General features: G+C 56.3%; 1 protein-coding gene across 1 annotated transcript in view; it reads left to right on the top strand.

The window, feature by feature from the left end:
- The window catches only part of SZT2 (SZT2, KICSTOR complex subunit), a 53,040-nt gene that overhangs the window by 33,287 nt on the left and 6,920 nt on the right, over nucleotides 1-12,833 (top strand). Inside the window, exons 40-64 of the mRNA XM_027537526.1 lie at nucleotides 150-351; nucleotides 1,155-1,254; nucleotides 1,954-2,083; nucleotides 3,837-3,989; nucleotides 4,092-4,194; nucleotides 4,280-4,385; nucleotides 4,471-4,582; nucleotides 5,110-5,228; nucleotides 5,336-5,500; nucleotides 5,742-5,826; nucleotides 5,962-6,126; nucleotides 6,211-6,378; nucleotides 8,057-8,190; nucleotides 8,579-8,745; nucleotides 8,859-8,956; nucleotides 9,046-9,178; nucleotides 9,277-9,407; nucleotides 9,543-9,643; nucleotides 9,717-9,893; nucleotides 10,082-10,349; nucleotides 10,453-10,532; nucleotides 10,615-10,740; nucleotides 10,845-11,044; nucleotides 12,357-12,447; nucleotides 12,672-12,752. Coding sequence (XP_027393327.1) covers nucleotides 150-351; nucleotides 1,155-1,254; nucleotides 1,954-2,083; nucleotides 3,837-3,989; nucleotides 4,092-4,194; nucleotides 4,280-4,385; nucleotides 4,471-4,582; nucleotides 5,110-5,228; nucleotides 5,336-5,500; nucleotides 5,742-5,826; nucleotides 5,962-6,126; nucleotides 6,211-6,378; nucleotides 8,057-8,190; nucleotides 8,579-8,745; nucleotides 8,859-8,956; nucleotides 9,046-9,178; nucleotides 9,277-9,407; nucleotides 9,543-9,643; nucleotides 9,717-9,893; nucleotides 10,082-10,349; nucleotides 10,453-10,532; nucleotides 10,615-10,740; nucleotides 10,845-11,044; nucleotides 12,357-12,447; nucleotides 12,672-12,752 — 3,395 coding nt within the window. The remainder of the gene's footprint in view (nucleotides 1-149; nucleotides 352-1,154; nucleotides 1,255-1,953; nucleotides 2,084-3,836; nucleotides 3,990-4,091; nucleotides 4,195-4,279; nucleotides 4,386-4,470; nucleotides 4,583-5,109; nucleotides 5,229-5,335; nucleotides 5,501-5,741; nucleotides 5,827-5,961; nucleotides 6,127-6,210; nucleotides 6,379-8,056; nucleotides 8,191-8,578; nucleotides 8,746-8,858; nucleotides 8,957-9,045; nucleotides 9,179-9,276; nucleotides 9,408-9,542; nucleotides 9,644-9,716; nucleotides 9,894-10,081; nucleotides 10,350-10,452; nucleotides 10,533-10,614; nucleotides 10,741-10,844; nucleotides 11,045-12,356; nucleotides 12,448-12,671; nucleotides 12,753-12,833) is intronic.

Genomic DNA, 12,833 nt, shown 5'->3' with positions numbered 1-12,833 from the left:
AGCTGATGGGAAGTGGACTCAGGGCCGCATAGTGAAAGGTCTGGGCAGGTCTATCAGTAGGGACTAACCCAGGGGGGCCCACCAAGCTGATGCATTTGGGGCTCACATGAGCCTAAGGGTAAGGTCAAACTTGAGCATGTTTGACACAGGTTACGATGGTGGCAGCAGTGGCTCAGACAGTGAGGGTCCCAGTGAGACCCCAGGTGAGAAGCCCCCTTTCATGTTGCGGACCCCGCCCGGGCCTCCACCTCCACAGCCTTCGCTCGTAGGCCTCCCTGGACCCTGCCTGCCTGACTTCTGGCTCATTGTCCGGGTGCTGCAGGACCGTGTGGAAGTGTACGCACATGCGAGGTAAGGAAAAGCTGGGCCTGCACCCTGACGCCGACGTTAGCCTCTCCCTGGTCCCACAACTCCCCTCTTCAGTGTTGTTAGAAGGCTAGACTTGGGACTTAGGTTTTGGGTAGGGATCTGACTTGTGCTCTGAGGTTGGGGGCTCCTGACCACTTCCCACAGGTTGTAACAAAGCGTATCACTCTGCTCTTCTAATGGAGTTGAAAAGCTGATGAGGATTTTGGCTCCTAGCCAAGCATTAAGAGAATCTATAGTTCACAGCAGCTCAGGAGCTGTAGGCATATAAAAATAAGGGATAATAGGTAGTATTTAACAAGTACTTGCTATGTGGCAGGCACTGTGCTGCTTGTTATATGGATCACTCATTTGATCTGTAACATACCTGCGAAGTATTATTATCCTTATGGTCAGAATGAAGAAACTCCAGCACACATAGGCTATATTATGCTTGCTCAAGATCCCAGTTAGTAAGCAGCAGCGTCATACTTAGACATTTCTAATCATGGGGGTGGGCATGTTAAGAGAAGGGAGGCCCACCATTCTGACAAAGAAGATCGGAGGATAAAGAAGAGGTGAACTGCATGAGGGAAACCTCAGGTGGTACCTACGTGGAGGCTGTGAGGCCAGCCTGGAGCCCAGACTTCCAGAATTGCTGTTGAGAATTCCATCTTTCCTAGTTCCCTTCACGTTTACTTCCCCTTGTCCAGTCCTCCTTCCTTTCCCTCCTCTTGGTCCTTCCTCCCATGACCCCCTCCCGCCTCTCCCGCCCCACTGCAATTCTGTGTCTGATGTATCCTCCCCAGGAGCCTGATTCGGGAGGATGGGGGGCCAGGCACCGAGTGTCGCCACCTGCAGCAGCTCCTGGTGAGGCGAGTTGGGGAGATCTGCAGGGAGGTCAACCAGGTAAGGGGCAGGGCTCTCCAGGCATGGGATGCAGCCCAGATAAGGAAGGAGTTTCTAGGAACTTGACTTTCGGAGGCTGTTGATCCAACTTGGACATTTTCTTTGACCCTTAGTTACTGGGATGCTATTACTCCCCAGTGTCCTTACAACCTGAGGAGCTCTCCCAACCCACCCCCAGAGTGGGTTACTCTCTCATTCCCTTCCAGTGACTGTGAGATGCTCCCTCTCATTGCACTCAGCTAGCATTAGGGATGAGATAATGAATTAAGACAGAGGGAAGCTTATGTCAAATGGGGAGAGATGGATATGAAACCACTAAAGCACACAAATTATTTCCGCTGCAATTGTGAAGGCTTCTGCAGAGGAAAAGCAGAGACTGAGAACACTTAACAGGGATCTGACCATCTGCAGTGTCAGGGAAAGCTGGGAAGAAGAGATTTTTAAGCTGAGATCTGAAGGGCAGTAAATAGATTCTGGCAAAGAGGAGGGACAGATGTCCCTCACTGGCTGCAGCACCCAGAGCCCAGTGACTGTCAGACACCATCTCTGAGCTCCCAGTGATTACTGATGCTCTTTTTGACCTCCGACCCCCAGTGATAATGGGCATTCTCTCTAGCCTTTGATCACCCCCTCCACCACCACCAGCAGTGTATGCGGGAGTATTTCAGTTCCCTGAGAGCTGGTTCCTTCTTCTCTCAGCGGCTGCTTCTTCAGGACCTGCACGACAGTCATGTGTGCAACTCTCTTCTGGTGGCTGAGAGCGAAGAAGACCTGTGGCGTAGCGAGACCCCCTTCCACTCCCGTCAGCGGGTACCACTGCCCAGCGATGGTGAGTCCCACTCAGGAGCCTTCCTTTACCGAAGACTGCTGAGAAGCTGGGGGAGGACCGAGTCACTCACCATTACTTGGTCCTCAGTGCCAGGTAATACAGTGGAGAAGAGGACCGAAAAGGATCACCAGGTTTGGCTGCCACGGGGTCATCAGTGGCTAGTGAAAGTGCTTTCAGTGGAGACAGGAGTAGGAAACCAGAGGAAGTGGAAACATGAAAGGATATTAAGCTGGAGGAGCCGGGAGGCACTCCTCTTTCAAGTCGCCTGGCAATGAAGGGAGAAGCAAATAGATCCTGCAGAAACTAAAGGAAGGTGGGAGGCAAGGCAGGAATTTAAAATAAGGTGGAGACTTGAACATGTTTCTGTTCCATGGGAAAGAGCCAGCAGAGGGGGCACCGTTGAAGAATACAGGAGAGAAGGGACATGGAGCAGGCGCCGCTGTGGCCTGTCTTCCTAAGGGCATGCTCTACTGGCCCTGCCTTGTTTTCTGAAATGACCATCTCGCCCCTGCTGGGTGATGGCCGGGGCCAAGGAAAGGGCAGGGGATGGTGGACAAGTAGGCCAGGTCACAGGCGAGAAGCCCGGAGGGGTGGAGCCTGAGTGCCCATAGGATTTTCCCTCTGATTGGCTGTCCCTCCGGACAGGCAGGCACAGAAACCTTTGGGGTTAGAAAACACATGATCATCTACTTGAGATGGGAATCAAAATCTCCACACTTCTGCTCCCTTCTCTTATTCCTCATGACCTCTCACCCCAGCTCACAGGAAAAAGCCAGATTGTGCCATTCCTTTGCCGTTTTCCCTCAGTTCTAAAAGTCATGTCAGATCACTCCTTGTCTTTAACATGCTTGGCAAGTCTGTAGACAAATGTTGCTAACAGCTACGGGAGAGCGCGTCTCTCAGCACGTCCTGGGATGTGTTCCATATCAAAGCAGAATCCCCGTAATTGATGGACTTCCCAGGGTTTAGAAGACATCTTCTGCAAATTGAGTATGAGCTGCAACCGCCAAGCACTCCTTCCCAGTGGCTCCCAGCAGCCCAGGATGTGAGACTAGTCGGAGCCCAGACCCAGCCCTTCCTCATTTTAGTCTTTCCACATGGTTTTGCTGAAACCCTTAGTAACCAGCATTCCAGTCCAGACTGTGCAGCCCCCTGGGTGTCCTGTACGCTGCTCACATCTTAGAGCAGCTTCTGTGGGAAACCAGATTGCCACCTTGACCTACTGGAAGGTTCCTCATCAACCTGGAAGGGGTCGGTCAAGGCCGTGGGCTGCAGCCACAGTCTTGCAAAGAGCCACCCAACCCTTCGGGTTTTCTGGGCTAGCTGTCCTCCAGAGCAAAGGGCGTAGTGTCGCCCCTGCCGTAGGGGTATGTGAGCAGTCACACACGTTCTGTTTTAGTGGGGTGTGTATTATTATTGCACTGCCCAATGAGTACATGAGTAGGATATGTTCTATATTAGATTCCGACAGGCTCAGAGTGTCCTGGCAGCATCCCCAGGACTATGCTTTGCCTTTCCTGATACCTCTTCTTAGCTCCTTCTCCATGTCTTCCTGAGATAGTTCTGAAAACCTCTGTGCTATGACCTGTCTTCCTAAGAGCTTATCTTAATACCCAAAGTGACCGTCTTTCCCCCCACAGAGCGATCGGCCAGAGGAGTCGTGGGTTGAGGACAGGTAGGCCAGTTCACAGGTGAGAAGTCTGAGGGCAGAGGGCTGTGTCCTGTTTCTGATCCACCATCTCCCGTCCCCCAGATTATGCTGCCGATGAGAGCTGTGGGCCCCGAGGGTACCTGGCCGCCACGATGCAGTTTGTCCCTGGCCATTTCTCCTGTGACGTCGTATGGGGAACCGTGATTCGAGTCCACTCACGCCTCAAAATGGGACCCAGCATGGGCGTCTCTCGGGGTATGTGATTGGCATGAGAGGGCAGGTGGAGTGTAGCGGGGTCAGGGGTGGGGGTGGGGAATCTGGAGAAAAGAGTTTTCTAAACCCAGGTTCCCCCTACAGCCATCCAGGCCCTACGCTCTGTGCTTAATGCCTTCTCTGTGGTGAACCGGAAGAACATGTTTGTTTATCAGGAGCGAGCAACAAAAGCTGTGTACTACCTGCGGTATGTGGGTCCTGGGAAGCCGGGCTACAGCCTGGGGCAGTGGAGGAGCTGTGGTCCAAAGCCCTCCCGTGCCACTCTCTCCCAGGCTCCTGGAGACGTCCTGCAGTGAGCGGCCGTGGGACAGTGATGCCCTGCCCCCGTCCCTTGCTCTGTCCCGAAGCCAGGAGCCCATCTGTTCCGAGGAAGCCTCGGCATGTATCCCCCACTCCCCGATTGCCCCGTGCTCCTGCAGACTTTGCTCCCTGGAGCCAGGCCCTGACCACAGTGTCCCTGCAGGGTCCTCGTTCTCCCCTGGACATGGCGTCCAGCCGCAGTTCCGATGCTGCTCGTCCTGTGGGCCAAGTGGACAGACATATCCAGCTGCTGGTGCATGGCGTGGGGCAGGCAGGTGAGGGGAGTGGCCAGATGTGGTTCCACAGTTGTCTGGGACTTCTTACACTAGCTCCGGGCATCTCTCAAGCAGGAGCTGGGTGGGAAAGGACAGGCTCCTGGGATGTTGAAGGGTAGGACCTATAGCTGGCTAAAATGCAGCCAGACGTCTAAACTGACTGAATATGTGGATAGATGGTGGTCCCACTGGCCAGATACTGGGGCGGGTTTGGGATACACTGAACCCAAGGTATCCAGTAGGCAACTGGCTCATTTATTTATGGCTCAATAAATGTATACTAGCCTTGGGCTAAGAATGTTACTGATGAGATAGATGCTATTATTATTCCCACTGTATTGAGGGGGGCACCGAGGCTTTGAGAGGTAAGACTCGCCTGTCAAACGCTGAGTAGCTTGGCAGAACTAGAAATTAGTGCTGGCAGCTTCTGATGTATGGCAGCCTGTTTGAGTCTGGGGTTAAGGGATGAGATGGGGTGGCTGGATCTTCTGCCAGTGTCTCCACCTCCCCACCGTGTCCGTGTCCAGGTCCTGAGATCACGGATGAGCTCGTACGGGTTCTGCGTCGGCGCCTGGATGAGGCCACACTAGACGTCATCACGGTCATGCTCGTGCGGAACTGCAAGCTGACGCCAGCTGACGTGGAGGTCAGCTCCCTCCCAGGCTCCCTGCGTGACTCCACCGCAGCCGCCGGGACAGTCGCAGCCAGAACCTCTTTCTTCAGCTCTGACTCCCCTTCCTTCCCTCTCTGCAGTTCATCCAGCCCCCAGGGAGTCTGCCCTCAGAGGTGCTGCAGCTGGGCCTGCCACCCTGCTGCCGGCCCTGGCTTCCCGCCCTGGCCTGGTACCTGCGGCAGAACCTGCTCATCTTCCTGCACTCCCCCAAGTACACGGACAGCAACAGCCGGAACCACTTCCAGGTGAGGCTGCACCCCCCGTCCACACTTGCGTGCATGCTTGCTGAAGTAGCTGTTTTCTGCAGATCCCCACCCGGGTACCTTTGTGCGCCCGTGGACCTCTGTACACCCGGCCTGTAACACCTACCTGTGTCTCCCTTTGCTCTTGCGTGTGCCTGTTCCCCACTCTCCCCGTGGATACCTGTTCCCTGAAGCCTGTGTCCATCTGCCTGGTCTTAGTGCTCAGAGGCTCTTCTCTCCGCAGCATCCACTCCCGCCGCAGGGTGGCCTCCCCGACTTGGACATCTACTTGTACAACAAGCCTGGAGGACAGGGCACTGGGGGCAAAGGTACAGCGCAGCCCCTGGGCCCGTGGTGCCATGGGGTGTGGGAAAGCCTGTTCCTGTCCCGAAGCTGGATGGGGGGTGGGGAGGGCAGGGCCCAGAAGTCGCAGAGCTGAGCTTTCCTTTTGGATTTCTACCCAGGGGTCGCCTGCATCACTCTAGCTTTTGTGGATGAGGAGGGAGCCCCCATCTCGCTGGCATCATGGCCCACTTCTTCTCCAGGGCCCCCAGACCCACTGCAGGAGGAAGAGTTCGAGCAGCTGACTCAAGTCACTCGCTGCCCAGTCCTGCCGGGCAGTTCTTCAGGTGGGGCGGCTTGGTCAGAGGAGGGGGTGTTCATTTAATGCTGTGGAAACCAGGGACACACTCAAGTGGCCCCTGTTCTTCCAGCTCCAAGCGGGGCCCCACGGCTTCGACTGGATGTGTGGGAAAAGGGCAACATCAGCATTGTGCAGCTGGAGGAGAAGCTCCGAACAGCAGCTCGCCAGGCCCTGGCGGATGCCATCATGGAGCTCTGGCTGCTGCCAGCACCGCTGTGTACAGAGGATACATCCGCAGGTACATGGAGTCCTGCTGTGGGGAGTCACAGGTTCGCCAGGGCCAGGGCTGAGGGGAGAACCCCAGAGATCCAGGTGAGATGGTGTTCCAGGTCAGGGTGCAAGGAGAGTCTGGGGAGATGTGGCGGAGGCTGCATCTGAGATACACATTCTCGGCTGTCCATCACCTTCTCCGCATCAGCACGGTGACACACCTGATGGAAGTGCCTGTGTGCGGCTGTCACTCGCTGAGATTGGGGGTCTGTCACCAGGAACTCCCTACACACACTCACAACCAGGAACTCCCTACACACACACAGGACCAGGAACTCCCTACATACACACACAACCAGGAACTCCCTACACACACACACGACCAGGAACTCCCTACACACACACACGACCAGGAACTCCCTACACACACACACGACCAGGAACTCCCTACACACACACACGACCAGGAACTCCCTACACACACACACGACCAGGAACTCCCTACACACACTCACGACCAGGAACTCCCTACACACACACATGACCAGGAACTCCCTACACACACTCACGACCAGGAACTCCCTACACACACACACAACCAGGAACTCCCTGCACACACACACACACACACACACACACACACACACACACACACACTCACGACCAGGAACTCCCTACACACACAGGACCAGGAACTCCCTACATACACACACAGCCAGGAACTCCCTACACACACACACAACCAGGAACTCCCTGCACACACACACACACACACACACACACAGACGACCAGGAACTCCCTACACACACTCACCACCAGGAACTCCCTACACACACACACGACCAGGAACTCCCTACACACACATACACAACCAGGAACTCCCTACACACACACACACACACACACATACACACACACACACACACAACCAGGAACTCCCTACACACACACAGGACCAGGAACTCTCTACATACACACACAACCAGGAACTCCCTACACACACATACACAACCAGGAACTCCCTACACACACACACACACACACACACACACACACACACACACACACAAAACCAGGAACTCCCTACACACACTCACGACCAAGAACCCCCTACACACACACACAACCAGGAACTCCCTACACACACACACACACACACGACCAGGAACTCCCTCCACACACTCACGACCAGGAACTCCCTACACACACACACACACATGACCAGGAACTCCCTACACACACACACGACCAGGAACTCCCTACACACACTCACGACCAGGAACTCCACACACACACAACCAGGAACTCCCTCCACACACACACACAATCAGGAACTCCCTCCACACACACACACAACCAGGAACTCCATACACACACACACACACACACACAACCAGGAACTCCAGACACACACACACACACACACACAACCAGGAACTCCATACACACACACACACACAACCAGGAACTCCATACACACACACACACACACACACACACACACACACACCCCCTGCCATTCAGAAACAGGTATAGTATGTAAATACATATCTGTCTCTTACCAGTCTTGGGGCTGGCTGGGTTGCAGGAACAGGTTGAGTAAGTAAATGGCATGTCTGTCTCTTACCAGTCTTGGGGCTGGCTGGGTTGTCTGAAAGAGGGTTGACGGTCAGTGACAAGAGTCTGTAATGCCTGCTGCTCACAGGGAGTCTCAGGAGTGGGTCGCTGGACACCAAAAGCCCTGCAGGCCGAGCCAGCACCTTTCCCCCCAGCCCTGGCCCTGGCGAACCTGTGACTCCCCCCAGCAAAGCTGGCCGGCGTAGCTTCTGGGATATGCTGGTAATGGAATAAAGGGAGGTGGTGAGGTTGACCTCTGCCTTCTTGCCTGCCTCCTGTCTCCCCTCTCTACTCCCTGGAGGCCCTGCCTCAGAGCTCTGTCCCTTAGACAGGAGTATACAGAACATGGCACGTTCCCACTTATACACAGATAGCCTCAGCTTAAATGTTTTCATTTCCACTTTCCTTGTCAGATCCTCACAGCCTGCAAGATTTCAGCAGGCCTGTTACTAGCGAGGCCACTGAGGATCTGGAAAGTTGAGTAGCCTGCTCAAGGCTGCTCGGTTAGCCTCCAGCTCTTCTGGGTTCTTGTAACTATTCTTGGGTGCCTCCATCCTCCACCACATTCCCCTTCCCAGTAGCCCCTCCTCATTCACTGCATTGCCCCCAGAGTAAAACAGAATGTGGGGACTTGGGTTCCCCCAAAACAACTGACGACATTGTCCTGGATCGGCCAGAAGACACTCGGGGCCGGAGGCGTCACAAAACGGAAAGCGTTCGGACTCCGGGTGGGAGTGAGCGGGCAGCGGGCCCAGAGTCTGGGGCCCAGAGACAAAGGTATGTGTGTTGTCATGGAAAATGTGCTGTGAGGTCACAGGGGTTGTTGAGCGCGTGTGACCATACAGGTCTTGTGTGTGGGTGCGAGGCTCTTACTCCTGCTGTGTCTTCAGACGGAGGACCACACAGCTGGAAGAGGGCGAGGCGGGCACCCTGCAGCCTGTGTTTGCTCGTGTTGCTCAGCACTGGATGGAGTTCATGGTTCAGATTGGTGAGACCCTTCTCCCACCCCCGAGCCTGTGGCCCAGTCCCCAGCCCCCAGCCCCAAGCCCCACCACAACCTCTGTGCCCGGGATCCAGGATGCGCCTCGGTGTCCAGGAGCTCCACTCACATGGTGTCCCGCTTCCTCCTCCCATCCGTCCTGTCTGAGTTCACCACTCTGGTCACCTCAATGGCTGGCGACACCAGTGTCCGCATCTTTGAGCAACATTTGTGAGTTTGGGATCTCACGGAAGCTGAGGTGGGAGAGGCGATGGCCAGGGAATGGGGCCGTGGATGGTCTGCTTTCTGTCCGTCCTCCCTCCCACTAGGACTCCTGAGCCAGAGCTCTTCAGTCCGTGTTCCCTTGGACAGCTGGGCCCACCGCCCCGCCCGGCAGCTGAACGGCACCTGCTGCTTCTGGGCAGGAACTTCTCACAGTGGAGGAGACCCACCCAGCAGGGTGAGGCCACAGCCTGCAGTGGGGGTGGGGGGGGTCTCAGAATGACTGATCCTGTAGCCTCTGACCCTCTGGGGGTCAGTGAGGGATTGAGAGGGATCAGTCCCAAGACCTTCATTTTGTCCCTTGACCCCATAGCTGCCAAAGCCGTGCAGCGCTTTGAGCCGGGAGGTGACGGGAGCATGGGGCGAAATGCTCCCCGGCAGAGGTTTCTGCTGCTAGAGGTCGTGGACAAAAAGGTAGGCGTGGGGCCAGGGGCCGGGTGGTAGGAGGGGCTCTGTGATCCCACTGACGCTGAGCCCTGACTTCCAGCTCCAGCTACTGACCTACAACTGGGCTCCAGACCTGGGCGCAGCCTTGGGCCGTGCTCTGGTTCGCCTCGTGCAGTGGCAGAACGCACGCGCCCACCTCATCTTCTGCCTCCTCAGCCAGAAGCTGGGGCTCTTCCACCACTACGGCCAGTTGGACTTCCCAGTGCGGGATGAAAAGGTGCCTGCCGTCTGGGCCCCTCCTCTCCTGGGTGGTCAGCTAAAGGAAGCTGCCGTCCGGAAACAGGAGAGGGGACAGACTGAGAGCAGAGGTCGCAGGGAGGGCGAGTCAGAGAGGCAGCCACGGGGTAGGAGAGGAGGTCTGAGGGCAGAGGCCCTGGACCCATTGTGAGACTTCGTCTCTCTCAGGAGCCAAACCCATTCCTGCTGCCGACCGTAGAAGCAGAGACCCTCATCCGGAGTGCAAGTCCCCCACTGAGCCGTGAGCAGGGCCGGCTGAGTGGGTCCTCGCGGGGTGGGGGCCCCCTTCCCCTGGACACATTCCCCTTCGATGAGGCCCTGCGGGATATCACGGCCGCCCGCCCCACCTCCTCCCTCGGCCCTGTGCCCAGACCGCCCGATCCTGTCACCTACCATGGACAACAGTTCCTGGAGATCAAGATGGCAGAGCGCAGAGGTGAGTGTGCTGGGCCGGGCGGCAGGCAGGGCCAGCTGTGGAGCCCGGCAGGAAGAGGGGTGGCTGCTCCTGGGATCTGCCAGTAAAAGCCTTCAACCCCTAGAGCTGGAGCGCCAGATGAAGATGGAGAACCTGTTTGTCACATGGCAGCAGCGCTCTGCCCCAGCCAGCATGCCCATCAGTGTGAGTGCCCCGCCCTTGTCCTCCGGACCGCCCCGTGACCCTTGCCCTGGCCCCCCACCCAGCGCTCACTCTATTTCTCCAGGCTGGGGAGCTGGAGACCCTGAAACAGTCATCCCGCCTGGTGCATTACTGTGCGACGGCCCTGCTCTTTGACCCTGCAGCCTGGCTGCATGGGCCCCCAGAGACCTCGGGGCCCCTGGAGGGACAGGTGAGGCTCCAGACTCTGGATTTCTCCGGGAGGACCTCTCTTCCTTCACCCCTGATAGGGTGGTTGCCGGTGGGTAGAGTCTCTCTTAACCTCCACTCCCACAGCGGCGCCATCGCCCTGAGTCGGCCTCTGGAAGTCGAGAATCCCCTGCCAACTGCGACTCCTCGGACGGGCCTCCGCTGGGCGCCCGGGAGGAGCCTTGGTTGAAGGAGCTGAGCTTGGCCTTCCTGCAGCAGTACGTGCAGTATCTGCAGAGCATGGGCTTTGTGCTGGTGCCGCTGCGGCCCCCCTCGCCTGCCCGCAGGTGAGCCCCTCTCGTCTCCCTGTTCTCCTCTCCTCCTCCATGGCAGGTGAGGGCCCACACTCCCTTCCCCTTGGGTCCTGTTTGGGTAATTAGGGCCATGTGCACACTCAGCTCACCAGGCCCATGCTATGACAGTTCATTTCATGTATCCAGATATGTGAGTTTGTTTTCTCCCTCCTGTTTTCAGTTTGATGCCTTTTCAAAGTAGTAAATGTAAGTCATGCTTTCTTACTCAAGATGCCCCCTAGGCCCAGAAAGCCATTTCCCACCTCCTTAGTGTTTCTGTAGCCAGCTCTCCATCTCCCCGGCCTCCCGTTCTCTCCCCGGCCTTAGGAGGAGGACAAGCCTGCGCCTCCAGGATGTTTCATTCAGTTGCCCCTCTCATTTCTCCGGGACAGACCCCAGGAGGAACTCAGCTTATTGCCCTCCACAGCCAGGTCCCAGCGGCAGGGATTTCTCTGGTGTTCACGTCCTTCCTATTCAGCTATGTTCTTCCCAAAAGTCAGAATGCCCTTTTAAAACCAAAGACACTAAGGTTAAATATATGTTTCTAGAGGAAAATTTTAAATCAGACCTTCCTCCCTCTCAAGTCTCTCCAATCAATAGGCCTGGTCCCTATTTCCTTGAGAATTAAGTGGGACATTTCTTCTTGCCAAAGGCTTTGACCACTGCCCACCCCGCCACCCCCAGCAACAGTTCCAGGAGTTTGTAGTCCTGAGTATGATAAGTGGGTCTCGTTGGCTGTTTCTATTTTGTCCTCATTCACAGTTCTTCTCTTTTTCCCCTTTGTCTCTGAGTTGAGAAAGGAAGGACAGTAGGCTTTAGATCACTGAAACTGACCTTCCCAGCTCAAAAGAGAACCCCTTTTCCCTCTCAGAGGAACTGTCCTTACCAGGGCATCAAGCATCCACTTGAGCTTTCCCCGTGAAGTCTCAAGATGGACATCACCCACTCCCCTCCCACCCTCCCCTGCTGCCTCCAACAAGCAGGTACTGCCATATCCCACCGGGGTCTCCCCTTAGTCATGGCAGCCTCGCCGGCCCCATACTCATCCTCTCGCTGGAAGAGAGGGGCCTGTCTCCACCTCCCCTTAGAGCAGCACCTGCTGTGGAGAGAGCCCCGCACCACAGTCTAGCCCCGGACTCCAGTCTCAGCCTGCCCACTGACCTACCGTGGGACCCAAGCAGGTTACCTCTGAGCCTGTCTCCTTGCCTCCACAGTGACTCCATGTGAACTGGTTCTGGGTCTGATAGCAGGGACCCTTCACCCCACAAGCCTGCCTCACCCCCTTGTCCCTCTTCCTTTTCTGCAGCACCAGTCGGCTTCGGGCCATGGCTATCCTTGGAACAGAAGGACGGGGTTCCTTCTCCTGCCCGAAAACCAAGGCTGAAGGGAGCCCCAAGGTAAACACATTGTCATGTGCCTTCCCCAGCAGTGAAATCAGCGATGCCTCAGACACCAGCATCACTAAGCCTGAATTATTTGCCCAAGGCCTAAAGTCAGGGGCCCTGGATAATGACTGAGGTCATTGATCCCAGCCTGACACCATTAAAGTCATTGGCCCAGGGGCCTGCTTCCCCAAGAGCCCCCATACTTGCCCCTAACTCCAGTCTTTCTCCTTTTGCAGAGCACGGGCTCTCCAGTCACCACATACCACCTGCAGCGGGCACTGCCTGGGGGCATCATCCTCATGGAGCTGGCTTTTCAGGTAAACAGGAGGAGCACCATGTGAGGAGAGCCAGGCCCTCCTGTCTCTTGCCCTCCTGACCTCATCTTTGTCTTCTCTCCA

Source organism: Bos indicus x Bos taurus, chromosome 3 (genome assembly GCF_003369695.1).
Source record: "Bos indicus x Bos taurus breed Angus x Brahman F1 hybrid chromosome 3, Bos_hybrid_MaternalHap_v2.0, whole genome shotgun sequence".
NCBI classification, from domain to species: Eukaryota; Metazoa; Chordata; class Mammalia; order Artiodactyla; family Bovidae; genus Bos; species Bos indicus x Bos taurus.
Note: the sequence above shows the minus strand (reverse complement) of the source record. Positions and strands in the feature narration are given on the sequence as shown.